General features: G+C 43.3%; 1 protein-coding gene across 4 annotated transcripts in view; it reads left to right on the top strand.

The window, feature by feature from the left end:
* LOC111965817 (TBC1 domain family member 9B) overlaps positions 1-24,618 on the top strand; it is a 56,115-nt gene extending 31,497 nt beyond the window's left edge. For 3 of the 4 annotated variants that reach the window (XM_023990148.2, XM_023990147.2, XM_023990144.2), the window contains 12 exons: positions 5,696-5,813; positions 11,738-12,023; positions 12,293-12,422; positions 12,566-12,664; positions 15,882-15,950; positions 16,556-16,796; positions 17,035-17,100; positions 17,483-17,554; positions 18,063-18,113; positions 18,987-19,046; positions 21,798-21,889; positions 21,987-24,618. In XM_023990148.2, the coding sequence (XP_023845916.1) occupies positions 5,696-5,813; positions 11,738-12,023; positions 12,293-12,422; positions 12,566-12,664; positions 15,882-15,950; positions 16,556-16,796; positions 17,035-17,100; positions 17,483-17,554; positions 18,063-18,113; positions 18,987-19,046; positions 21,798-21,889; positions 21,987-22,613 (1,911 nt within the window). In that variant the 3' untranslated portion in view covers positions 22,614-24,618. The remainder of the gene's footprint in view (positions 1-5,695; positions 5,814-11,737; positions 12,024-12,292; positions 12,423-12,565; positions 12,665-15,881; positions 15,951-16,555; positions 16,797-17,034; positions 17,101-17,482; positions 17,555-18,062; positions 18,114-18,986; positions 19,047-21,797; positions 21,890-21,986) is intronic. The other variant, XM_023990146.2, reaches the window with a different exon arrangement.
* The last annotated feature ends 2,475 nt before the right edge of the window (positions 24,619-27,093 follow it).

The raw sequence follows: 27,093 nt of genomic DNA, 5'->3' as shown, positions 1-27,093 counted from the left end.
TCAGAAGTTTACATACACTAAGTTGACTGTGCCTTTAAACAGCTTGGAAAATGATGTCATGGCTTTAGAAGCTTCTGATAGGCTAATTGGCATCATTTGAGTCAATTGGAGGTGTACCTGTGGATGTATTTCAAGGCCTACCTTCAAACTCAGTGCCTCTTTGCTTGACATCATGGGAAAATCAAAAGATGTCAGCCAAGACCTCAGAAAAACAATTGTAGACCTCCACAAGTCTGGTTCATCCTTGGGAGCAATTTCCAAATGCCTGAAGGTACCACGTTCATCTGTACAAACAGTAGTACGCAAGTATTAACACTATGGGACCACGCAGCCCCATACCGCTCAGGAAGGAGAGACATGTTCTGTTCTCCTAGATATGAACGTACTTTGGTGCGAAAAAGTGCAAATCAATCAGACAAAGACCTTGGCTGGGAGTGAAACGGGAACAAAAGTATCTATATCCACAGTAAAACGAGTTCCTATATCGACTTAACCGGAAAGACCACTCAACAAAGATACGCCACTGCCTCCAAAACCGCCATAAAAATCCAGACTAGTTTGCAACTGCCACATGGGGACAAAGATCATACTTTTTGAAGAAATGTCCTCTGGTCTGATGAAACAAAAATAGAATAGAACTGTTTGGCCATAATGACACGTCGGTATGTTTGGAGGAAAAAATGAGAGGCTTGCAAGCCGAAGACACCATCCCAACCATGAAGCACTGGGTGCAGCATTAATTGTGTGGGGTGGCTTTGTGCAGGAGGGACTGGTGCACTTCACAAAATAGATGGCATCATGAGGGAGGAAAATTATGTGGATATATTGAAGCAACATCTCAAGACATCAGTCAGGAAGTTAAAGCTTGGATCACAAATGTCTTCCAAATGGACAATGACCCCAAGCATTACTTCCAAAGTATGTGCGCAAAATGGCTTAAGTACAACAAAGTCAAGGTATTGGAGTGGCCATCACAAAGCCCTGACCTCAATCCTATAGAAAATTTGTGGGCAGAACTGAAAAAGTGTGTGTGTGAGCAAGGAGGCCTATTAACCTGACTCAGTTACACCAGCTCTGTCAGGAGGCATGGCTACCCAAAAATGTTTGACCCAAGTTAAACAATTTAAAGGAAATGCTACCAAATACTAAATGAGTTTATGTAAACTTCTGACCCACTGGGAATGTGATGAAAGATATAAAAGCTGAAATAAATCATTCTCTCTACTATTATTATGAGATTTCTCATTCTTAAAATAAAGTGGTGATCCAAAAACAGGGGATTTTTACTGGGATTAAATGTCAGGAATTGTGAAACTGAGTTTAAATGTATTTGGCTAAGGTGTATGTAAATTTCCGACTTCAACTGTATATAGCCACGGCTTCAGTCTGTCAATTTTAAGTCACTTAGGGTCCCATCCGGATTGCTGGTGGCTCGCACTTGGCCTTACTCCTCTTTTTCTCCTTCTTTCTGATCTCCTCTCTCAAATCAAATGTATTTATATAGCCCTTCTTACATCAGCTGATATCTCAAAGTGCTGTACAGAAACCCAGCCTAAAACCCCAAACAGCAAGCAATGCAGGTATAGAAGCACGGTGGCTCGGAAAAACTCCCTAGAAAGGCCAAAACCTAGGAAGAAACCTAGAGAGGAACCAGGCTATGAGGGGTGGCCAGTCCTCTTCTTGCTGTGCCGGGTGGAGATTATAACAGAACATGGTCAAGATGGTCAAATGTTCATAAATGACCAGCATGGTCAAATAATAATAATCACAGTAGTTGTCGAGAGTGCAACAGGTCAGCACCTCAGGAGTAATGTCAGTTGGCTTTTCATAGCCGATCATTGAGAGTATCTCTACCGCTCCTGCTGTCTCTAGAGAGTTGAAAACAGCAGGTCTGGGACAGGTAGCACATCCGGTGAACAGGTCAGGGTTCCATAGCCACAGGCAGAACAGTTGAAACTGGAGCTGCAGCACGGACAGGTGGACTGGGGACAGCAAGGAGTCTGAGGCATGGTCCTTGGGCTCAGGTCCTCCGAGAGAGAGAAAGAAAGAAATAGAATTAGAGAGAGCATACTTAAATTCACACAGGACACCGGATAAGACAGGAGAAATAATCCAGATATAAAGACCTGGGGAAACCCTGCCCCCCCCCCCGACACAACTACTGCAAGCATAAATACTGGAGGCTGAGACAGGAGGGGTCAGGAGACACTGTGGCCCCATCCGATGATACCCCCGGACAGGGCCAATCAGGCAGGATATAACCCCACCCACTTTGCCAAAGCACAGCCCCCACACCACTAGAGGGATATCTTCAACCACCAACTTACCATCCTGAGACAAGGCCGAGTATAGCCCACAAAGATCTCCGCCACGGCACAACCCAAGGGGAGGCGCCAACCCAGACAGGAAGACTACGTCAGTGACTCAACCCACTCAAGTGACGCACCCCTCCTAGGGACGACATGGAAGAGCACCAGTAAGCCAGTGACTCAGCCCCTGTAATAGGGTTAGAGGCAGAGAATCCCAGTGGAGAGAGGGGAACCRACCAGGCAGAGACAGCAAGGGTGGTTCGTTGATCCAGTGCCTTTCCGTTCACCTTCACACTCCTGGGCCAGACTACACTCAATCATAGGACCTACTGAAGAGATGAGTCTTCAATAAAGACTTAAAGGTTGAGACCAAGTCTGCGTCTCTCACATGGGTACCATTCCATAAAAATGGAGCTCTATAGGAGAAAGCCCTGCCTCCAGCTGTTTGCTTAGAAATTCTAGGGACAGTTAGGAGGCCTGCGTCTTGTGACCGTAGTGTACGTGTAGGTATGTACGGCAGGACCAAATCGGAAAGATAGGTAGGAGCAAGCCCATGTAATGCTTTGTAGGTTAGCAGTAAAACCTTAATCAGTCTTTGCCTTAACAGGAAGCCAGTGTAGGGAGGCTCTCTCATTTTCTCCTTCCATCTCACTTCCTGACTCTCTACTTTCCTCTGTTCTACGCTGCTCTCCTTTTCTCCTTCCAGCTCCCTTCATGGCTCTCTCCTTTCCTCTGTTCCACTCTGCTCTCCTCTCTCCTTTTCTCCTTCCAGCTCCCTTCATGGCTCTCTCCTTTCCTCTGTTCCACTCTGCTCTCCATTCCTCTTCCATTCTGCTCTCCTCTCCTTTTCTTTTTCCATTTCTCCTCTGCTCCATTCTGTCTGTCATGCGTCCCTACCTCACTCCCGGGATTCTGTTTCTTCTCTGTACAGTAAAGTAAGCCGTACACTTGTTTTAAAAACGATAGCTTAAGCTTTTAACTTCTCTGGGATATGCGTCCCACCTCGACAACAGCCAGTGAAATTGCAGGGTGCCAAATTCAAAACAACAGAAATCCCATAATTAAAATTCCTCAAACATACAAGTATTTTACACCATTTTAAAGATAAACTTCTTGTAAATCCAGCCACAGTGTCCGATTTCAAATAGGCTTTACGGCGAAAGCACACCAAACGATTATGTTAGGTCAGCACCTAGTCACAGAAAACCACAAAGCCATTTTCCAGCCAAGGAGAGCCCTCACAAAAGTCAGAAATAGCGATTAAATGAATCACTAACCTTTGATGATCTTCATCAGATGGCACTCACAGGACTTCATATTACACAATAAATGTGTGTTTTGTTCAATAAAGTTAATCTTTATGTCCAAAAACCTCATTTGAAATTGGTGTGTTATGGTCAGAAATGCATTGTCTCAAACAAACATCCGGTGGAAGTGCAGAGAGCCACATCAAATTACAGAAATACTCATCATAAACATTGATAAAAGATACAAGTGTTATTCATGGAAATATAGATAAACTTCTCCTTAATGCAACCGTTGTGTCAGATTTCAAAAACGCTTTACGGCGAAAGCACACCTTGCGATTGTTTGGTAAGCGCCAAGTCACAGAAAAACAGCCATTTTCCAAAGAAGGAGAGGTGTCACAAAAGTCAGAAATAGCATTACAAATATTAACTTACCTTTGATGATCTTCATCAGAATGCACTCCCAGGAATCCCAGTTCCACAATAAATGTCTGTTTTGTTCGATAAAGTCCATCTATGTCCAAATACCTCCTTTTTGTTCGCGAGTTTAGTACACAAATCCAAACTCAGGAGGCGCAGGCAAGTCCAGGCGAAAGTTCAGACGAAAAGTCATATTACAGTTCGTAGAAACATGTCAAACAATGTATAGAATCAATCTTTAGGATGTTTTTATCATAAATCTTCAATAATGTTTCAACCTGAGAATTCCTTTGTCTTTAGAACGGAAAAGGAACGCAGCTACCTCTCACGGGAGCGCGCGAGACTGAGCTCATGGCACTCTGCCAGACACCTGGTTGAAAGCTCTCATTCCCTCCTCCTTCACAGTAGAAGCCTCAAACAAGGTTCTAAAGACTGTTGACATCTAGTGGAAGCCTTAGGAAGTGCAATATGACCCCATAGACACTGTATACTCGATAGGCAATGACTTGAAAAACTACAAACCTCAGATTTCCCACTTCCTGGTTGGATTTYTTCTCAGSTTTTTGCCTGCCATATGAGTTCTGTTATACTCACAGACATCATTCAAACAGTTTTAGAAACTTCAGAGTGTTTTCTATCCAAATCTATCCAAATACTAATTATATGCATTTTTGGGCCTGAGTAGCAGGCAGTTTACTCTGGGCACCTTATTATCCAAGCTACTCAATACTGCCCCACAGTCCCAAAGAAGTTAAAGAGTTAGCTAATTAAAGAAAGTTTAATTTAATTCAGGCTAATTTAACGTTAGCCTAGTGGTTAGAGCGTTGGGCCTGTAACAGAAAGGTTGCTAGATCGAATCCCCGAGCTGACAAGGTAAAATATCTGTCGTTCTGCCCCTGAACAAGGCTGTTAACCCACCGTCATTGTAAATAAGAATTTGTTCTTAACTGACTTGCATAGTTAAATAATGGTTCAATAAAAAGAAAAAGCCAGCTAAGTTAACATTACCTGATACTCTTGTTCCTGCGCCCATTTTCTCTTTCGCTGCTGTGGCTGGAAATATTTCAAACTCATCTGAGAGAAAAAATCTAATCGAAGACCGATAAATGTAGCTATCTTGCTTGCACTTGATACAGTTCCAAACGAACTAGCTAGCTAACTTGCTAGACTAGTAACGCTAGTTAACCATGTTTCTATCATCAACATACTTGTGGATATTGGATAGCTAGTTGCCGTTACAATTGTGGCAGCAGTATTATAGACCTACATTCTGATAGTAAAGTTTTTAGGTTATAGCTAGCTTATGTAGTTAACTAGTTGGCTAGCTATCATTAGTCAAACAAGCAAGTACCTTGCAGTTTCTCACGCAGGAGCACTCRGGTGATTCAAGTGAATTGTGTTTCGCGCCGCATGTCGTCTATCGAGCACTGGTCACTGGCTCTCTGTGATCCTTGTGTTGCAGGCTGCCTGCCACCGCTCACAGAGCTAAATAACCTTTAGAACTGTGCTGAACCCAGACAGATTATCTATTTACCAAGAAAAGCGAATGTGCTTTACAGAACTCTATTGAAACTGTTTAGTTTCTTTTGGTGTGGTGGCAATGATTCCGCCATGCTGCAGTGCCACACTTAACCTTTACAGCGGTGTTTCCTCTGCGTTAATTTATCTGTCTCTTTCTGTTATAAACCTATGTATCACTGAACCGTTCTCGCTCTCCAGGCGATGAACATTGTGACGTCGGTACTGCTGCTGTACTGTACGGAGGAGGAGGCCTTCTGGCTTTTGGTGGCTCTGTGTGAGAGGATGCTGCCTGACTACTACAACACCAGGGTGGTGGGTGAGTGACTGACACAACCTCTCATAGACACACACTTGTATTTAATTCCGTTGGGTTATGTCTTTGTTTTGTCGCTCGCTACACGCTTAGGAAAGAATTCTCTGTTAAGATTCCTCCAAATCCCCTAATTTCAGAGTGTTTGATAGGGTAGACAAGCCCATTCTTGGTTCATTGCCCTTCAAATGGCCGTCACTCAAATTACATTTATAGTAGTCACACAGTGACCGTGTCCCAATACCTATACTTGTGCTCTAAATTAGTAGGTTATTTGGGTATGGAAAAATAGAACGTTCTATAGTATGTGAAATTTAGAAAATTGAGAATGCTTTAAATGCCAGGATGTCATACTCATTTCGGCTTTTCATCTAGTAGAATTCCCTGCACACTATTTAGGAAGAGCATTGTCTTTCCACACGTGTTTGACAATAGTTGATAATCAGAATAGGGGACGCGTTCTACAAAATTGAACGAATGTCTGGGGAACAAGCACGATTGCACATCTAAGATGCCACCTTCTCAGCAATGATCCCTCTAAACTGCACGCAGCTCCCATCGGACTGCCGCGCCGAAATAAATATCAGCCCACACAGAAGCACGAGATTGAACTTCACTCAACTTTCTAGAGTTTTCCCCCTTAGTTAAACACTATCAACGTTTCCCTTTACTGTGGGAATTGTGATCGAATCAACGCAATATTAATGCAATATACCGAAACAAAACAAACTATGCAAGAGATTTTGTTGTGGGGAGAACRCATCGGAGTAGGATTCTATTGCATTAACACGCACGACTCAGCCCGTACTCTACACAGACCAGTGAGGCATAACCAATCAGAGCTGCAGTAGGCCTATATGCAAATAGACCAATGCTATACAGTGCCTTCAGAAGTATTCAGACCCCTTGACTTTTTTTTCACATTTTGTTACTTTACAGCCTTATTCTAAAATGTATCAAATCGTTTTTTTCTTCTCATCAATCTACACACAATACCCTAGAATGACAAAGCAAAAACAAAAAAATTTACATAAGTATTCAGACCCTTTACTCAGTACTTTGTTGAAGCACCTTTTGGCAGCGATTACAGTCTTGAGTCTTCTTGGGTATGACGCTACAAACTTGGCACATCTGTATTTGGGGAGTTTCTCCCATTCTCTTTAGATCCTCCCAAGCTCTCTCAGGTTGGATGGGGAGTGTCGCTGCACAGCTATCTTCAGGTCTCTCCAGAGATGTTAAAGTCCGGGCTCTGGCTAGGCCACTCAAGGACATTCAGAGACTTGTCCTGAAGCCATTGTTGTGTTGTCTTGGCTGTGTGCTTAGGATCGTTGTCCTGTTGGAAGGTGAACCCCAGTCTGAAGTCCTGAGCGCTATGGAGCAGGTTTTCATCAAGGATCTCTCAGCACTTTGCTCCATTCATCTTTTCCTCAATCCTGACTAGGGTTGCACATTTTTGGGAATATTCAGAGGTGGAAACTTTCCGTGGGAATATATGGGAATTAACGGAAATATCTGCAAATTAATATTAATACGATTTAAATGTAGATGTTTTTTGCATTAGATATATTTACCATTATATAAACATTTTACCTTTATCATAAGTAGACATAATTGCAAATGATTAAATCCTTCCAATAGAAAAATAAATACATTTAGTTACAAATTGAACTTTAATTAAATGAGTCTACTCTTCACATGGGATGATTTCACTGAACAACAAAATAAAGGGAATATTGAATGATCCCCAATGATCCATCGCATCTCCCCAAAACGTTTTCAACATACATCTGTAAAATTATAGTCTAGAAACTAAAGCTTTGGTAGTCTTCCTCTCAGGCTTCCATGTCTTCTCCCTGGACCTTCTCAATGTCCACCTCTTGAACATCAGACTCTGAGGCCTCATCTTCACTGTCACTTTCCAACTTTGTTGAGGATGGCTCATTGTCAGGCTCAAAAAGCCTCAAATTTGCCCAGATGGTCAACCATTTTTCAACTCTTGTAATGGTCAGCCTGTTGCGTGCTTTGGTGTGTGTGTTCCCAAACAAGGACCAGTTGCGCTCTGAGGCGGCTGATGTTGGTGGGATTTGGAGGATGATGGAGGCAACAGGGGAAAGAGCCTCAGATCCACAAAGTCCCTTCCACCAGGTGGCTGATGAGATATGTTGGCACGACTGCCATATTGCATCTCCATCCCAAAGCCCTTGCATGGAAGTGTACTTCGCCAGACTGCCAAGAACCTTGCCCTCATCCAGGCCAAGGTGGCGAGACACGGTAGTGATGACACCATAGGCCTTGTTGATCTCTGGACCAGACAGGATGCTCTTGCCAGCATACTTGGGGTCCAACATGTACGCTGCGGTGTGTATGGGCTTCAGGTAGAAGTCTTCACGCTTTTTGATGTATTTCAGAACTGCAGTTTCCTCTGCTTGGAGCAACAGTGAAGTGGGCAGGGCAGTACGGATTTCTTCTTAGATCTGCAAGCAGAGTCTGAACATCAGACAGGAAGGCATTGCCTCAATCCGTGCAATGGCTACTGCTTTAGGTTTCAGGAGTTTCAGGCTGCTTACCACTCTCTCCCAAAATACATAATCCAGGAGGATCCTCTTGATGAGCCTGTCCATATCGGCATACTGTGATATGGCCTTTTCTTGGAGACTCCTTCCCCTCCAGGAGACTGTCAAACATGATAACACCACACCAACGGGTGTTGCTGGGCAGCTTCAATGTGGTGCTCTTATTCTTCTCACTTTGCTTGGTGAGGTAGATTGCTGCTATAATTTGATGACCCTTCACATACGTAACCATTTCCTTGGCTCTCTTGTAGAGTTTATCCATTGTTTTCAGTGCCATGATGTCCTTGAGGAGCAGATTCAATGCATGACTAGCACAGCCAATGTGTGTGATGTGAGGTTAGGACTCCTCCACTTTAGACCAAGCAGCCTTCATGTTCGCAGCATTGTCTGTCACCAGTGCAAATACCTTCTGTGGTCCAAGGTCATTGATGACTGCCTTCAGCTCATCTGAAATGTAGAGACTGGTGTGTCTGTTGTCCCTTGTGTCTGTGCTCTTGTAGAATACTGGTTGAGGGGTGGAGATTACGTAGTTAATTATTCCTTGCCCACAAACATTCAACCACCCATCAGAGATGATTGCAATACAGTCTTCTTTCTCTATGATTTGCTTGACCTTCACTTGAACTCTGTTGAACTCTGCATCCAGCAAATGAGTAGATAAAGCATGTCTGGTTGGAGGGGTGTATGCTGGGTGAAGAACATTCAGAAATCTCTTCCAATACACATTGCCTGTGAGCATCAGAGGTGAACCAGTTGCATACACAGCTCGAGCAAGACATTCATCAGCATCTCTCTGACTACGTTCCTCCATTGAGTCAAAAAAAATCTGATTGCAGGAGGATCATGAGCTGTTGCTATCGATAAGGTGTCTGATTCATCATTTTCACTTTGAATAGAGGTAGAGGGACTTTTGTCAGAGGTTGATTGTTGTGAGCACTGTGGGAACTTTATGCGCTTGTCCAGATTTTTCTGCATCTTTGTTGCATTCTTTACATATGATTTGGCACAGTATTTGCAAATGTACACAGCTTGTCCTTCTACATTAGCAGCAGTGAAATGTCTCCACACATCAGGAAGTGCCTGTGGCATTTTCCTGTAAAGATGAGGAAAATAATTGAGTAAAAAAAAAACGAATACAATTCCATGTACAGATAAATAGTTTAGCAGTTAGATTAAACAACTCCTTTGTGAGATAAATGTTATAAAATGAAACATGTATGGAAACAGGTGAATTAACACTCCTCAGTTAGCAGGCTCAAGCAAGGTRAAACCCACTTCGTAGCAAAAACTAACTTGCAGAAATTGTTAAGTTAGAAATTATTTAAACACACTTTGCTGTAGGCTACTATTTACTAGTTAACAAAAATGTATGTCATATAAAATATATTCACCCCACCCAGTATTGTAATCAAAAGTATGTAGTCCTTGGCTCAGACAGGGTAGTAGTATGGGCTCAATAGCATCTCATTAGTGTGCAAGATCTTGAGAATCAGCGGTACATGTGATGGAAAAATGCACTGTGCATGCAGAGGGTTGCAATTCCATTGAATTGGGGATAGTTTAACCAAAATATGCCACAAGACCTAGAATTGCCTTGTGTGTATCCCACAAAAAAAGGTTCACTGTTATAAGCTAACTCAATTTAAGCCAAATTCCCAGACTTAACTTCCATTGGAACATTTCCGGCAATTTCCTGGAAAGTTTCCGACCCTTTGCAACCCTAATCCTGAGGAGTGGCTTCCGTCTGGCCACTCTAGCATAAAGGCCTGATTGGTGGAGTGCTGCAGAGAGCTGGTTGTCCTTCTGGAAGGTTCTCCCATCTCCACAGAGGAACTCTAGAGCTCTGTCAGAGTGACCATTGGGTTTTTGGTCACCTCCCAAACTTCTTCCATTTTAAGAATGATGGAGCGAACTTTGTTCTTGGGGACCTTCAATGCTGCTGCTGCAAAAAAAAAAGTACCCTTCCCCAGATCTGTGCCTAGACAGAATCCTGTCTCGTAGCTCTACGGACAATTCCTTTGACCTCGTGGCTTGGTTTTTGCTCTGACTTGCACTGACCTTTTGCTCTGACCTTATATAGACAGGTGTGTGCCTTTTCCAAATCATGTCCAATCAATTGAATTTACCACAGGTGGACTCCAATCAAGTTATAKAAACTTCAAGGACGATCAATGGAAACAGGATCCACCTGAGCTCAATTTCGAGTCTCATAACGAAGCGTCTTAATACTTATGTAAATAAGGTATTTCTGTATTTTGATTTAAATACATTTTTCAAAAGGCACTCGCACATCTGAGCAATCGTATTTGCAGGTGGCATGGCAACAATTGAACAAGAATTTGCAAAAATTCTAAAAACCTGTTTTCGCTTTGTCATTATGGAGTTTTCTGTGTATATTGCTGAGGAATTGTTTTTATTTCATAATTTTTTTGAATAAGTCTGTAATGTAACAAAATGTGGAAAAAGTCTAGAAGTCTGAATACTTTCCGAAGACACTGGATATGGATCTGTTCCATTCACTTTGAACTGGACTCTCTGACTGTGTTTACAGCATGAGCGGTCAGGAGTAGATGCGCTTGTTCTGAGATCAAAGCGAGAGCTGCATGTAGCCACATGTGCACATTTTGTTCATATCCTTTGCTAGTTAGTGAGTCATTAGCCCAGTTACAGATCATTTGTAGTCAGTGATTGCTTCCTGCAAGAGGACAAAACGTGTAGATTTTTAGACATCTTTGAAAAGCGAGTAGGGAAATCAATAGCTTTTTTTGTGTGTCTTCAAGGGGCAGTGTTGTATTTTGAGACCGGCTTGAATAAGCTAAATAGGCAGAGGGTAGCATAATTTGTCTGATTCTCTGTAATAATGGCATGGGAATAATAATGCATTGTATTTTGTAAAGTGGTTTCTTGCATCAAACACACCACCATCTTCAGTCACCTCCTTGTCTGAAGGACAAGTGGATAAACGGGTTAATGTAAAGCCCTGCATGTTTTTTTCAAAGTCTCATGGAATGTAGGTCTACGTTGAACACCGCACATTGGCTGCTACTGTAGGCTGAATGATAGAACAGCTATTTCCATGTTGAAATGTTATGGGATGCATTTTCTCCGTTGTTTATGATGGTAGGTCACTCTGGTAGGCCTGCATTATGATCAAATAGCCACAGTAGCCTACTTGACCAGTGTCTGAAAACTATCTTAAAGCGGGTACAGCATCAGTGTTCACAGTAAACGTGCAATGGATATTTTTTTTGGGAGGGAACATTGCTTCTCAGTATGGATGAGAGGTATGTTGAAATGTGTTGCTTATTTCATACCTTTTTACTAAACAGTATGTTCTAAATAGTCTCTCTCTCTCAGGTGCTCTCGTTGACCAGGGTGTGTTTGAGGAGCTGACTCGCGCGTGCCTACCCTTCCTCTACGAGCACATGCAGGAGCTGGGAGTCATCTCCACCATCTCCCTCTCCTGGTTCCTCACCCTGTTCCTCAGCGTCATGCCCTTCGACAGCGCCGTGCTTCTGGTCGACTGCTTCTTCTACGAGGGCATCAAGGTCATCTTCCAAGTGGCGCTGGCCGTGCTGCACGCCAACATGGACACCCTGCTGGACTGCAATGATGAGGGAGAGGCCATGACCATCCTTGGACGGTGAGTGGGGGAATAAAAGGGATGGAAGGAACAAAGTCTCAAGTGCTTCTTACCTAATTCACTTGACTGAACTGACTAATTGACACCAATACACATTGCGCAGCCAAAATGTTTAATTGGAATGGTAACTATAGTGTAACTATACAGAAAGGTTTACTTGTTTTTTTTCTTCTATTTATGAATGATGGCATTACTTCTCTAGACTAAAGAAGCTATAGCCATATTGCCCTGGAGTGAGAAATATTGGATTCTCTCTCTCTCACTCACAGGTATCTGGACAATGTTGTCAACAAGCAGACCGTGTCTCCGCCCATTCCCCACCTCCACGCCCTGTTGAYCAGTGGAGATGAGCCACCGCCTCAGATTGACGTGTTCCAGCTCATCAAGTCATCCTGTGACGTAAGACATGACTAGTAGAACCACGTGACTTTTTCACACAACTCGCTTGTTAAGTCAAATCACATAGCACAAGGAGAGATTGATTTCGATTCTACATATTAGTGACTTCACTGCCTTTTCCCTCTGTCTGTGTACCTGAGCAGAAGTTTGGTAGTTTGCGTGCTGATGTCATCGAGCAGATGAGGTTCCATCAGAGGTTAAAGGTTATCCAATCGCTGGAGGACACCGCCAAGAGGAGCGTGGTGAGTTCATACGTCAAAGAAGCAGTGGTGTAAAGTAACTAATTAAAAATACTTTGAAATACTACAGTACTTAAGTATTTGTGGGGGGCATCTGTACTTTACTTCACTGTTTATACATTTACTTTTACTCCACTACATTCCTAATGAAAATATGTACTTTTTATTCCATATGTTTTCCCTGACACCCAAAAGTACTCGTTACATTACGAATGCTCAGGCAGGACAGCAATATGCTCCAATACACGCACCTATCAATATAACCGTTGTCATCCCTACCGCCTCTGATCTGGCGGACTCACAAAACACAAATACTGCTTTTGTAAATGATGTTGGCTGGCAGTCCGTGTGACAATTGAGTACTTTTCCACCACTGCAAAGATGTGACCATGAATGAAGCGCTTGGTGACCTAGCTTCTGACCGTTCCCTATGAAATGACCCTCTGTAAACAAGCAAAACAGAGCAGTGGGATAATGTTTATCCAAGTCTGTACTGTGTTGCATACAGTTGAAGTCGGAAGTTTACATACACTTAGGTTGGAGTCATTAAAACAAATTTTTCAACCACTCCACAAATTTCTTGTTATCAAACTATAGTTTTGGCAAGTTGGTTAGGACATCTACTTTGTGCATGACACAAGTAATTTCTCCAACAATTGTTTACAAACAGATTATTTCACTTATAATTCACTGTATCACAATTCCAGTGGTTCAGAAGTTTACATACACTAAGTTGACTGTGCCTTTAAACAGCTTGGAAAATTCCAGAAAATTATGTCATGGCTTTAGAAGCTTCTGATAAATTAATTGGCATAATTTGAGTCAATTGGAGGTGTACCTGTGGATGTATTTCAAGGCCTACCTTCAAACTCAGTGCCTCTTTGCTTGACATCATGGGAAAATCAAAAGAAAATCAGCCAAGCCTGAACGCCATGTTCATCTGTACAAACAATAGTACGCAAGTATAAACACCATGGGACCACACAGCCGCCATACCGCTCAGGAAGGATACGCGTTCTGTCTTTGTTGCAAAAAGTGCAAATCAAGCCCAGAACAACAACAAAGGACCTTGTGAAGATGCTGGAGGAAACAGGTACAATAGTATCTATATCCACAGTAAAACGAGTCCTATATCGACATAACCTGAAAGGCCGCTCATCAAGGAAGAAGCCACTGCTGCAAAACCGCCATAAAAATCCAGACTACGGTTTGCAACTGCACATGGGGACAAAGACCGTACTTTTTGGAGGAATGTCCTTTGGTCTGAAACAAAAATATAACTGTTTGGCCAAAATGACCATCGTTATGTTTGGAGGAAAAAGGGGGATGCTTGCAAGCCGAAGAACACCATCCCTACCGTGAAGCACGGGGGTGGCAGCATCATGTTGTGGGGGTGCTTTGCTGCAGGAGGGACTGGTGCACTTCACAAAATAGATGGCATCATGAGGGAGGAAAATTGTGGATATATTGAAGCAACATCTCAAGACATCAGTCAGGAAGTTAAAGCTTGGTCGCAAATGGGTCTTCCAAATGGACAATGATCCCAAGCATACTTCCAAAGTTGTGGCAAAATAGCTTAAGGACAACAAAGTCAAGGTATTGGACTGGCCATCACAAAGCCCTGACCTCAATCCTATAGAAAATTTGTGGGCAGAACCAAAAAAGAGTGTGTGAGCAAGGAGGCCTACAAACCTGACTCCGTTACACCAGCTCTGTCAGGAGGAATAGGCCAAAATTCACCCAACTTATTGTTGGAAGCTTGTAGAAGGCTACCCAAAATAGTTTGACCCAAGTTAAACAATTTAAAGGCAATGCTACCAAATACTAATTGAGTGTATGTAAACTTCTCACCCACTGGGAATGTAATGAAAGAAATAAAAGCTGAAATAAATCATTCTCTCTACTATTATTCTGACATTTCACATTCTTAAAATAAAGTGGTGATCCTAACTGACCTAAGACAGGGACATTTTATTAGGATTAAATGTCAGGAATTGTGAAACACTGAGTTTAAATGTATTTGGCTAAGGTGTATGTAAACTTCTGACTTCAACTGTATCTGCTTTCACATGACATTTCATATGTTTTAAAAACAATCAGAAAGAAACAGCATAATGCAGACGTGTCAATTATCACTTAGCAATGGCTATGGAGGACAAAGTGGTGCTCTTGGAACATTCAGACAGAAACCACATTGGCCCAACTCTCTATACACTGAGGGAACACCTTCTCTTTCCACGACTGACCAGGTGAAAGCTAAAATCCCCTATTTGATGTCACTTATTAAATCCACTTCCATCAGTGCCAGGCGCACCAGTTTGTGTCAAGAACTGCAACGCTCAATAGTTTCCCGTGAGTATCAAGAATGGTCCACCACCAAAAGGACATCCAGCCAACTTGACACAACTGTGGGAAGCATTGGCGTCAACATGGGCCAGCATCCCTGTGGAACGCTTTCGACACCTTGGAGAGTCCATGCCCTGACCAAATTGAGGCTGTTCTGAGGGTAAAAAGGGGGTGCATCTCAATATTAGGAAGGTGTTCCTAGTAAATGTCTCAGGATTAGGTTATTCATTCCAATCTTAAAGGGGGCTCACGAGTGGCGCAGCAGTCTAAGGCACTGCATCTCAGTTCTAGAGGCCGTTTTTGGGAGTCCCATGGGGCGGCAGGTAGCCTAGTGGTTAGAGCGTTGGGCCTGTAACCGAAAGATTTCTGGGACAACTCCCCGAGCTGACAAGATAAAAATCTGTCGTTCTGCCCCTGAACAAGGCAGTTAACCCACTGTTCCCTGGTAGGCCGTCATTGTAAATAAGAATTTGTTCTTAACTTACTTGCCTAGTTAAATAAAGGTTCAAATAAAAAAAATAAAAAGTTTTTGGCAGTGAGGTCAAAATGCTAGCAGATACCCATAGACTTCCAGGAATTGTGCTAACGCTAGTTAGCATTACCTCGCGAAACTACCACTAACTTCCTTAATACTGGACACAGAGAGATAAAAATTCCACAAGTTCATCTGACTCTGGGGAAGTAAATAAAGGGCCTCATTGCCAAAATCCCAAAGAATCCCTTTAATAATGATCAATTGTGGATATGAGATGTATGGAATAGGTTATGTTAAGGAACAAAAACATGTGCATGCCTAAGTCATACAGTGCCCACTTAATATGCTGTAGCCAGAGGTGTTTCTCTGTCTGATGTAGAGCTGTGTGTCTATCCACAGGTAAGAGCTATCATGACAGACTCAGCCTTCAGTATCGGGGAGCTAGAGGAACTCTATGTTCACTTCAAGGTAACAAATCATCGTTATTATCGTTCCTACGGCTTTTTACATCATTACCCAACAGTGGTTTTAAACATTTMGTTTTCTCTGTCAGCAATGTTGTTCTTAACTCAGGCGTGTCAACTTAGTGTGGTGGGTGGTAAATAAGTTGTTTGATGCTGGTCATGGTTGTGATGACAAGTCACACAGCTGTCACACGGTATGTGTTATGTAAGCATTATCAATAGACTGAGAACAAAACAAGTTGTGGCTCATGCCCCAAACAAGTGTAAGACAACACATTTCACTGCACCTATCCAGTATATGTGAAAAAACATTTTGTATTTTTTTAAACTGAATGCCGGCAACAAAAGCCATCATTATCAAGCCATTGTCATACAGTGCCCACTTAATATGCTGTAGCCAGAGGTGTTTCTCTGTCTGATGTAGAGCTGTGTGTCTATCCACAGGTAAGAGCTATCATGACAGACTCAGCCTTCAGTATCGGGGAGCTAGAGGAACTCTATGTTCACTTCAAATCTCTCAACTGTCAAGCACCATTGCACTATCCATTCAATGTTTCAATCAGCCAGTACCACCTCTGAGCTGCATCCCACTCCCCTTCCCCATGGCAGGCCAAGCACATAATGAGCTGCTACTGGGGGTCCAGCACCACAGCGGCGGAGCGCCACGACCCCAGCCTGCCCTACCTGGAGCAGTACCGCATTGACCTGGGACAATTCTGCCAGCTGTTCGGGGCCCTGGGCACCTGGCTCTGTGGGACGCACACCGCCACGCTGGCAGCACGCCTCTTCCGCCTGCTGGACATGAACAAGGACGGCCTCATCAACTTCAAGGAGTTTGTCACGGGTCTGAGTGAGTTTGAAGAAGTAGAGAATCGTAACTTTCTTTTGAAAATATGAACTGATTTCTATATTAAACATGGATGTGTCRGGAGGAGGGGTCGGGGTTGTGCAGCTGGTGTTTTGAGATATTTTCGAGACCAGTTATGTGCTAGTTTGTAGCAGGATAAATCTCACTGCTTAATTGGCTGGTAGTGATTTTATGATTAGTCAGCATGGATCCCACTGACCCACCACGTGTCTCCCAAAAGGTGGGATGTACCACGGAGACATGACAGAGAAACTCAAGTTACTGTACAATCTTCACCTGCCGCCAGGTAAGCAGGGAAAAACACAACTCTGCCGGTCCAATAACAGCCTGATCAACTCATTGCAGACATACTGCAGGACATTCCCAGTCTCACTAATTAGCTTCACACACATTTTTTCCCCCTCAAACACAGTTCTAGTGAATCAGCACAGTCTTGTGGCCCTGTGCTTTGGGTGGTGTGTTTTTTTTTTTAAAGGGACAGGCACCATGTATATGYGTGACGGAAGAATTGTGTTGGTGTCTGTGGGTGTGTTACTATAATGTTTCAGAATGGGAACAATTGAGCAGTTTTGGAGAAAGTATGCACGTGCGCGCTTGTAGGTATGATTTGTCAATGTGTGTTAGGATAATACATACTGGGGTGAACATGCTTCTTGTTTCTCTTACAGCATTGTGTCCAGAGGAGGCCGAGTCTGCACTGGAAGCTACACAGTTCTTCACTGATGATGACACTCCACAGGGTACACACACACACACACACACACACACACACACACACACACACACACACACACACACACACACATCGATGTTGCCATAAACGTACTGCTGTTGCTATAAACGTAACATATTCCCTCAGGAGGGAACACACACGTGTGAACCATCTTTCATACTATAGTTTGCTCACAATTTCCATGTGATATTTGACATCGATTTTTGTTTTTTTTGCTTGAAGCAATGAGTGGTCCTGGTCCCTTGCATGTGTCTGTGCATTGAAAACTGATTCCTACTACTGACTTAACCGACCGAATGTGTATTCTCATCTTCCTATTGTTTGATCCCCTCCTCCCTGCCTCCCTCTTTCTCCGCCCGCCCTCTCTTTCCTCCGTCTCGCCTTCCTCCCTTCTCACTTTGTCTTAATCTCTCCATCTTGCTCTTTATCTATCTATCTCTCTCTCTCTCTTTAATTCTTTCTCTCATGTCTGCCCTCTCTCCCCATCTGGTTCCGTTTTCTTCTCACCGCTCCAGAACCTCCCTTCCTGTCTGATCTGGACTTCCTGGTGCAGGAAGTGACCTCAGGTTTGTCTCTCTGTAAATCTCTGGGTCACAAAGACACTTTTGATCAACAAAATGGTGGCCACCGTATTCAGGGGGAATAGTCAATCTCATGTTTGAATAATCTGCAAACTTGTGAAACAATGATTAGTTGGAGTTCATAGAGGACATCTCTCTAACCTGTTAATATCCCCCCCATGTGGTATAGCACACTCAGTGACATCATACCAGCAGATTACACAACTATCTTTATACAGAGTTAAGACCCTTGATCAAAATGCTCTTTGTAGTACTGCCCCCCTTTAATTTCCTCTCCCTGTCCACTTGGTACAGTCCACTCTGGGCTTTCTTTGGTACGTTCCGGTCCAGGTGTGAATGACATCGCATCGCTTTCCCCCTGTATAATCTGCTGTGGTATCCGCATCTTCCATCCCTGCCTGTTACCCTCCTAGCATCTGGGGGGCTATTTGATTCACCTCCCTGCCTGTTACTCTCCTAGCATCTGGGGGCTAGTTGATTCACCTCCCTGCCTGTTACTCTCCTAGCATCTGGGGGCTAGTTGACTCACCTCCCTGCCTGTTACTCTCCTAGCATCTGGGGGCTAGTTGATTCACCTCCCTGCCTGTTACTCTCCTAGCATCTGGGGGCTAGTTGATTCACCTCCCTGCCTGTTACTCTCCTAGCATCTGGGGGCTAGTTGACTCACCTCATCTTCTGTTAAGTGAATGTCTCACACACTAGCACAATCATCTTCCACTGGAAAGACCCCCCTCCTCCCAACCCCTGTCTAGATAACCCACTTTCCTACTTGTCACTGTGTAGTGTGTACACTGGTGTGGATGGTCTGATTAGTGGCTTTGTGGGCATGGTGATGGTGGTGGTTGTCTCTGTCTGCAGGAGAAGAGGTGAAAGAGGCTGAGGACGCATCGGGAAGCGGAGATGCAGAGGAGAAGAAAGGTGAGCCTCACTCCCCTGCCTATATTAATGACCTATATTTATGACCTTTCTACAGTACTGGTCTTCCTCCTTGTCCTGCCCTCTGCAAGATTCAAACGGTATTGCTATACATAGAGTACCTTCAGAAAGCATTCATACCCCTTGACTTACATTTTGTCGTATAACAGCCTGAATTCAAAATGTACAGTGGCAAGAAAAAGTATGTGAGCCCTATGGAATTACCTGGATTTCTGCATAAATTTGTCATAACAATAGATAAACACAGTCTGCTTACACTAACACACAAACAATTATACATKTTCATGTCTTTATTGAACTCAGTGTGGATGGGAAAAGTATGTGAACCCTTTGATTTAATAACTGGTTGACCCTCCTTTTTGCAGCAATAACCTCAACCAAACATTTTTTGTAGTTGCGGATCAGACCTGCACAACGGTCAGGAGGAATTTTGGACCATTCTTCTTTACGAAACTGTTTCAGCAATATTCTTGGGATGTCTGGTGTGAACCGCTCTCTTGAGGTCATGCCACAGGATCTCAAATCAGGTTGAGGTCAGGATTTTCYTCTTTTGAAGCCATTCTGTTGTTGATTTACTTGTATTTTGGGTCGTTGTCCTGTTGCATCACCCAACTTCTGTTGAGCTTCGATTGGCGGACAGATAGCCTCACATTCTCCTGCAAAATGTCTTGATAAACTTGGGAATTCATTTTCCCGTCAATGATCGCAAGCTGTCCAGACCCTGAGGCAGCAAAGCAGCCAAAACCATGATGCTCCCTCCACCATACTTTACAGTGAGGATGAGGTTTTACTGTTTTTTTCCACACAGTGTTGTGTGTTCCTTCCAAACAACTCAACTTTAGTTTCATCTGTCCACAGAATATTTTGCCAGTAGCACTGTGGAACATCCAGGTGCTCTTTTGCRAACTTCAGACATGCAGCAATGTTTTTTTGGGACAGCAGTGGCTTCTTCCGTGGTGTCCTCCCATGAACACCATTCKTGTTTAGTGTTTCACGTATCGTAGACTCGTCAGAGATGTTATCATGTTCCAGAGATTACTGTAAGTCTTTAGCTGACACTAGGATTCGTCTTAACCTCATTGAGCATTCTGCGCAGTGCTCTTGCAGTCATCTTTGCAAGACGGCCACTCCTAGGGAGAGTAGCAACAGTGCTGAACTTTCTCCATTTATAGACAATTTGTCTTACCGTGGACTGATGAACATCAAGGCTTTTAGAGATACTTTTGTAACCCTTTCCAGCTTTATGCAAGTCAACAATTCTTAGGTCTTCTGATATCTATTTTGTTCRAGGCATGGTTCACATCAGGCAATGCTTCTTGTGAATAGCAAACTCAAATTTTGTGAGTTTYTTTTATAGGGCAGGGCAGTTCTAACCAACATCTCTAATCTCGCTTCATTGATTGGACTCCAGGTTAGCTGACTCCTAARTCCAATAAGCTTTTGGAGAGGTCATTAGCCTAAGGGTTCACATACTTTTTCCAACCTACACTGTGAATGTTTAAATTATGTATTCAATATAGACAAGARAAATRCAATAATTYGTGTGTTATTAGATAAGCACACTGTGTTTGTCTATTGGTGTGATTTTAGGACCAATTCCAAATGGTTCACATACTTTTTCTTGCCACTGTATTACATTTGTTTTTYTCACCYATCTACACACAATACCCCATAATGGCAAAGTAAAACATGTTTTTATAAATGTTTGCAAATTTGTTGAAAATTATTTACTTAAGTATTCACACCCYTTTGCTATGACACTCTAAATTGAGCTCAGGTGCATCCAATTTTCTTTGAYCATCCTTGAGATGTCACTACAACTTGATTGGAGTCTGTGGCCTAGTAAATTGTTTGGACATGATTTAGAAAGAAACACGCCTGTCTATATAAGGTCCCAAATTTGACAGTTCATGTCAGAGCGGAAACTATAGCATGAAGTCCAAGGAACTGTCCCTAGATCTCCGACAATTGTGATGAGGCCTACATCTGGGGAAGAGAATAAAACAATTTCTAGAGTGTTGAAAGTTTCCAAGAGCATAGTGAACTCCATCATTGGGAAATATGGAACTACCCAGACTACCTAAAGCTCGCCATCCAACCAAACTGAGCAACYGGACAAGAAGGACTTTGGTCAGGGAGGGGACAGAACTACAGAGTTCCTTGGCTGAGATGGGAGAACCTGCAAGAAGGACACKTCTCTTCAGCGAAGATTTACAGCCAAAAGCAATGCTGGAATGRMYWMWKWRMAAGMMWTTGARWGSCMYWGMSWRRSCYMRSMMRARYYCMRWYGAATCCCATTGAAAATCTGTGGAAAGCCTTGAAGATTGCTGTTAACCGCCGCTCCCCATCTAAACTAACAGAGCTTGAGAAAATCTGTGAGGAGGAATGTGAGAAAATCCCAAAATACAGATGTGTAAAGCTGATACAGACATACCAAAGACGACTCAAAGATGTAATCGCCGCCGAAGGTGCTTTTCCAAAGTATTGACTCGGGTGTGAATACTTGTGAATGATATATTTCTGTATTTCATTTTGAATACATTTGCAGTCATTTGTAAAGATATGTTTTCACTTTGTTATTATGGAGTATTGTGTGTAGATGGGTGAGAAAATAAATCTATTTAATCCATTTTAAATTCAGGCTGKAACACAACAAAATATGGAATAAGTCAAGGGGTATGAATACTTTCTGAAGGCACTGTAKCCCGTGTAATATTGTGATATCTGTTTCAGAGGTGAAGGACTATAAGTACTACCTGCGGATGTGGGCCATGGAGAATGAGCCCAAGAAGGAGACCATTAAAGACCTTCGCAGGATGAAYCAGGTACATGCCACATTACTGAGAGATGACCATAACTTGACCACTCATACACACTTAGAGAAGCCATTTCTGCCTGATCCCCTGTGTGTGTTCCCTACAGGAGCAGTTCATAGAGCTGTGTAAGACCCTGTACAACATGTTCAGCGAGGACCCACTGGAGCAGGAGCTCTACCACGCCATCGCCACTGTGGCCAGCCTGCTGCTGCGCATCGGAGAGGTGGGCAAGAAGTTCACCAACAACGGCGCCAACAAACCAACCGACAACACCAACGCCCAGGCTCCCGCCGCTGAACTGCCCCAACCCGAAAAAGAGGAGCCGAACGGGGAGAGCAGCTCAGGGCAGTCCCTGGTCTGCAGGGCCTTGGCGGAGGCCCAGCTGGAAACGCCGCCTCAGCAGACGTCGGACGAAGAAGTGAAGGATGACACGTCGGTCTCGTCCTACTCCATAGTGAGCACAGGTTCACTGCAGTGCGAGGACATCGCCGACGACACAGTCCTGATTGGCTGCGCCGGCGACCAGCAGCGGCGGGGCAGCATACTGGACGGCGATTGGTCCATCACCTTTGAGCAGGTGCTGGCGTCGATGCTSACCGAGCCGCCCCTGGTGGACTACTTTGAGAAGAAGGGAGACATTCATGCAAGGATGGCAGGCTGTAAGATGCAAAGGAGGGTGGAAAGGCAGGTGAGCTCGTCAAGCGACCACGAATTGGCCCAGCTCTCAACCTGACTCGCTTCACTTCTCACCCGTAGGGGAAACCCATCACTGTCCTACTCAAGTTACTGTCGCTCCTTGCCTCACTACCATTTCACAGGGAGCTCTAGACCTGTATCTCTGTTGTGATTGTCATCCTTATACAGAACCAGATGTGTGTGTATGTAGGAAATATATCTATTGAAACAAAATACTCCAGAGTCTGCCCAACGGATCCTACCTTTTKATAAAAGCCACATGACCCAAAACATTTAAGGCTGGTTTCCCAGAACCGGATTCYACCTAAGCCTGTTCCTAGACTAAAAAGCACTTTCAAAATATAGATTCTCCATTGATCATGCTTTCTATTCCAGGACTAAGCTTTAATATTGGTCTGGGAAACCGGGCCTTGGAGCGTAGTGGCTAATCCAAGGGTAGGATGTTGGTATTCAACTGTATTATTGTATCTATCCCTGTGCCCTTTCTGTTGCTTCTCTGCACTCTGTGGACCACAATCAAAGCTGTGGATAAATGCCTTTAAATATAAGACCTGTATATGAGACATGTATACGTTTGTGTGTCTGTGAAATCCACAGCCGTCTCAAACTAAAGAAAGAAAGCCTTGCCTTAAAAAAAAGACTAAACTAGATGTTAGATTTTTTGGAAACAGCTTGTTTTTGTTTTATGTMGTTTTTTCTTAGGGAGAACGTTGGCGTTACCAGTCGGTTCTCTGGCCAGTACTTGTTTTATTAGTCCCAATTCAGCAGTCTTAACTAACAGTCAATGAATCTGCAGCCTTCAGATAAGCATGGAGCTTCTCTCATTGGGTGACTTGCCTGCCACTCGTAACTTACTAGGACCTGATTAGACTGTTCATTCGTCAAATTACCTCAAGTATTGTTTTACCAACAGAAATACTATAACCATTACAGTTACTAGGCTTAATTGTCAGTTTTATCTATATATTCGGGCCGAGGTAAATTGAACACCTGTAAGTAAGTGTTCGATGGTTACCCCTGCAATGCACTTCTGTCATTTCAGAATAGCAGTAAGGAAACACTTCCTGATGGTTTACTGAAAACAAGCAACTACTATTTTTTACTGATTGCAATTACATTTCAGTTTGAAATATTTGTTTAATGTCATGTAATGCTTTTTGTTGGATTATCCATCACGCCTGTAGGTGTCAAACTGTAAATGGCTGCATATCATATTCGTAGTATCTTCTGTTCAAAGCTTGTAAATGTAAAAAAGAGATGCTTTGTACGCAGTATTTTGATTTACTACAAACCCACATTGGTCACAAACAGATATTTTACACAGGCAATTCTACAGAATGCTTAATGCCCTCTTTTGTCAACAGCTATCTTTAATGTTTGACCAGAAAAAAGTCTATTTTAACAACCCCTTGTCTTTAAACCATTCAGCCCCCCTACTTCGGAAGGGACTGGACAGATGTAAACAATGGCTCCAGTCCGGATGAGGTTTGGGGATTTTCTAGAATATTGCTCACACCTATCTAGTTACTTCAGACACTAGAGTAGTAAATAGGAGTTAGGGATTGTTAGACAAGGCTATTGGCTCCTCACAGTTTGTTTCCCCTATGGCTATCCAGACATGTCTGGTTATCAGCGGAGAAATGTGCTGCCGCTGATCAATTCTAATCTCAGAAATGTTCTTCTGTAACACTAAAACTAGACTGTAGTAAAAGGTTGTCTGGCTGGCCCATTGTGCATAACGAAACACAACATTCCGGCGTTGTTTGTAGCATTACATACCAAGTTTATCGGCACTTTGTAAGATAATTGTTTTATACCCCAAGGTAAATTTATCACTGTTATTTGGCCTAAAATACCAAAGTACTATTTCATTAAATTGTATGTTGATTTTTAAATTTTTTTGCACACAAACCCTGTCTCACTCTTTGTATATTATTTGCTTTGCACCTGCCTATGTTTCTGATATATAATGAAAATGATTAAKTGTACTTGTTTACCTTGCAGACTACTTTCTAAATGTGAAAACAAAGAATGAGGAAGCAGTTTGGGATCCTTTTTGGTTCTAGGATAGCCTATGTGGCTGTTGCAAGTCTGTTTATCYACCTATAGCTATAATGTCATCACTGTTTTCATGTAACAGATTTATTTATTCACAAACTTGCATTTTAAATTCTTTGATCAGTACTGTGCTATGTTGTGTACTAAATACAAATAGTGAATGGAATAACTTGTTTGTTTTGTCATAGGATGGATGGGTGGTGGTGGAAAATGCAGGCAGGTGAGGGGGGTCAATGGAGGCCCTGAGAGGATAAGAGCCAGTGTAGAGCTCAGTGTAGTCCTAGCTGTTCCCCGTCAGATCCTGAGAGGACACCACAGAGCAGACGTACATGCCGCTATCTCCCCATCTGGGCAAGGTTCAGGTCTGCGTCTAAAGACAAAAGTAGGATGGAAGTTTGGAGGGGTCACTGGCAACACAGTCACTGTCATTGGTAAACGTAGGAATACCCCACTGCTGAAGGAGACAAGAAAGACTGATTTTGACTTCTTAAAACCCCACCTAAATAAACGTAAATCCTGGGGGAAATGTTCTGTGGACCAATGAAACTAAATTACTGTTCTTTTGCAATATAGATCAGGGCTAATGACCAAATTAAGCATTGAAAATAACACCCTCCCTTCAATCAAGTTTGATAATGCTGTGGGGTTGCTTTGCTGCCTCTGGTACTGGGGGCCTTGAACGTACTAAAGGCATCATTAAATCAGCAGATTATCAGGTGTTTTGTCGTCCAATGTTCAACCCAGTGTCCAAAAATTGGTTCTCCATTGAAGGATGTGGGTCTTCCAACAGGACAACGACCCCAAACCCACATAAAAAAGCACCCAACAATGGTTAAGAATGTGCTGGACTGTTCTGGAGTGGCCAGCGAAGTGTCCATATACCTATGTCGGGGCCTCCCGAGTGGTGCAGCGGTCTRAGGCAATGCATYGAAGTGCTTAAGGCATCACTACAGACCCGAGTTTGATCCCAGTCTGTGTCACAACCTGCTGTGACCTGGGGTCCCATAGGGGGGGGGGGGCACAATTGGCCCAGCATCGTCCGGGTTAGGGGAGGCTTTACTTGGCTCATCGCGCTCTAGCGACTCCTTGTGGCGGGCAGGACGCCTGCAGGCTGACTTCGGYCGTCAGTTGAACTGTGTTTCCTCCAACACATTGCTGCGTTGCTGCGGCTGGCTTCCGGGTTAAGCGGGCGGTTGTTATAAAGCGCAGTTTGGCGGTTCATGTTTGGGAGTACCCATGACTTGACCTTCACTTCTCCCGAGCCCATTGGGCAGTTGCAGCGATGAGACAAGAACATAATTGGATCGCAATTGGATATCATGAAATTAGAGAGGAAAAAAGGGGGGTTAAAAAACAGCAGTTGGTGGAGGGCACCCCTCAAGTATTGAAGAATTAGAGCAGTTTGCTGCTGAAAAGTGYGCCAAATTGCCAGAAGAAAGGTGCAGCAAGCTCATTGATGGCTATAACGTTATCAGTTATCTTGGCTAAAGGCTGTGCATCCAAATACTAGCTGTGGTGGCAGGTAGCCTAGTGGTTAGAGCGTTGGGCCAGTAACCRAAAGGTTGCTAGATCGAATCCCCGAKCTGACAAGGTAAAAATCTGTCATACCACCACCATGGGGCACTCTGTTCACAACAATGACATCGGCAAACCGCTTGCCYACACAACGCCATACACGCTGTCTGCCATCTGCCYGGTACAGTTGAAACCGGGATTCATCGAAGGTGACCATTTGCCCACTRACTGCAGTTCGGCATCCTAACAAGACCCTGGTGAGGACGACGAGCACGGAGATGAGCTTCCCTTARACCGTTTCTGACAGTTTTTGCAGAAACTCTTTAGTTGTGCAAACCCACAGTTTCATCAGCTGTCTGAATGGCTGGTCTCAGACAATCCCGCAGGTGAAGAAGCCGGGTGTGGCAGTCCTGGGCTGGCGTGGTTACACGTGATCTGCGGTTGTGACGTATTACGTTTTATGTAGCCCTAGGCCTATCATGAAAAGGAGGTTCAAACATGCTGGCCCACATGTCTTACGTTGGCTATTCAAGTATCAATAATTAGACTGATGATTCCTGCTCTGAAAATGTCTGAACTTCAATTAAATTTTAGTATGGTAGACGAGTCCTACTCTAGACAGTATTATTATCGAACAACTCTCACGATTCTACATGCAACAGGTCTACAATGTTCAGAAATAACTTCAGGCTTTCTACACTGATAGTAGGCTGCATTCCGCACATGACAATGTACATTAAAGTCATTACATGTACACTACCATTCAAATGTTTTTGAATGCCTACTCATTCAAAGGTTTTTCTTTATTTTACTATTTTCGACATTGTAGAATAATAATGAAGACATYAAAACTATGAAATAACACATGGAATCATGTGGTAAGCAGAAAAGTGTTAAACAAATTAAAATATATTTTATATTTCAGATTCTTCAAATAGCCACCC

Source organism: Salvelinus sp. IW2-2015, linkage group LG6.2 (genome assembly GCF_002910315.2).
Source record: "Salvelinus sp. IW2-2015 linkage group LG6.2, ASM291031v2, whole genome shotgun sequence".
Classification (NCBI taxonomy): Eukaryota; Metazoa; Chordata; class Actinopteri; order Salmoniformes; family Salmonidae; genus Salvelinus; species Salvelinus sp. IW2-2015.
The sequence above is the reverse complement of the archived record's forward strand: the minus strand, read 5'-3'. Positions and strand labels throughout refer to the sequence as shown.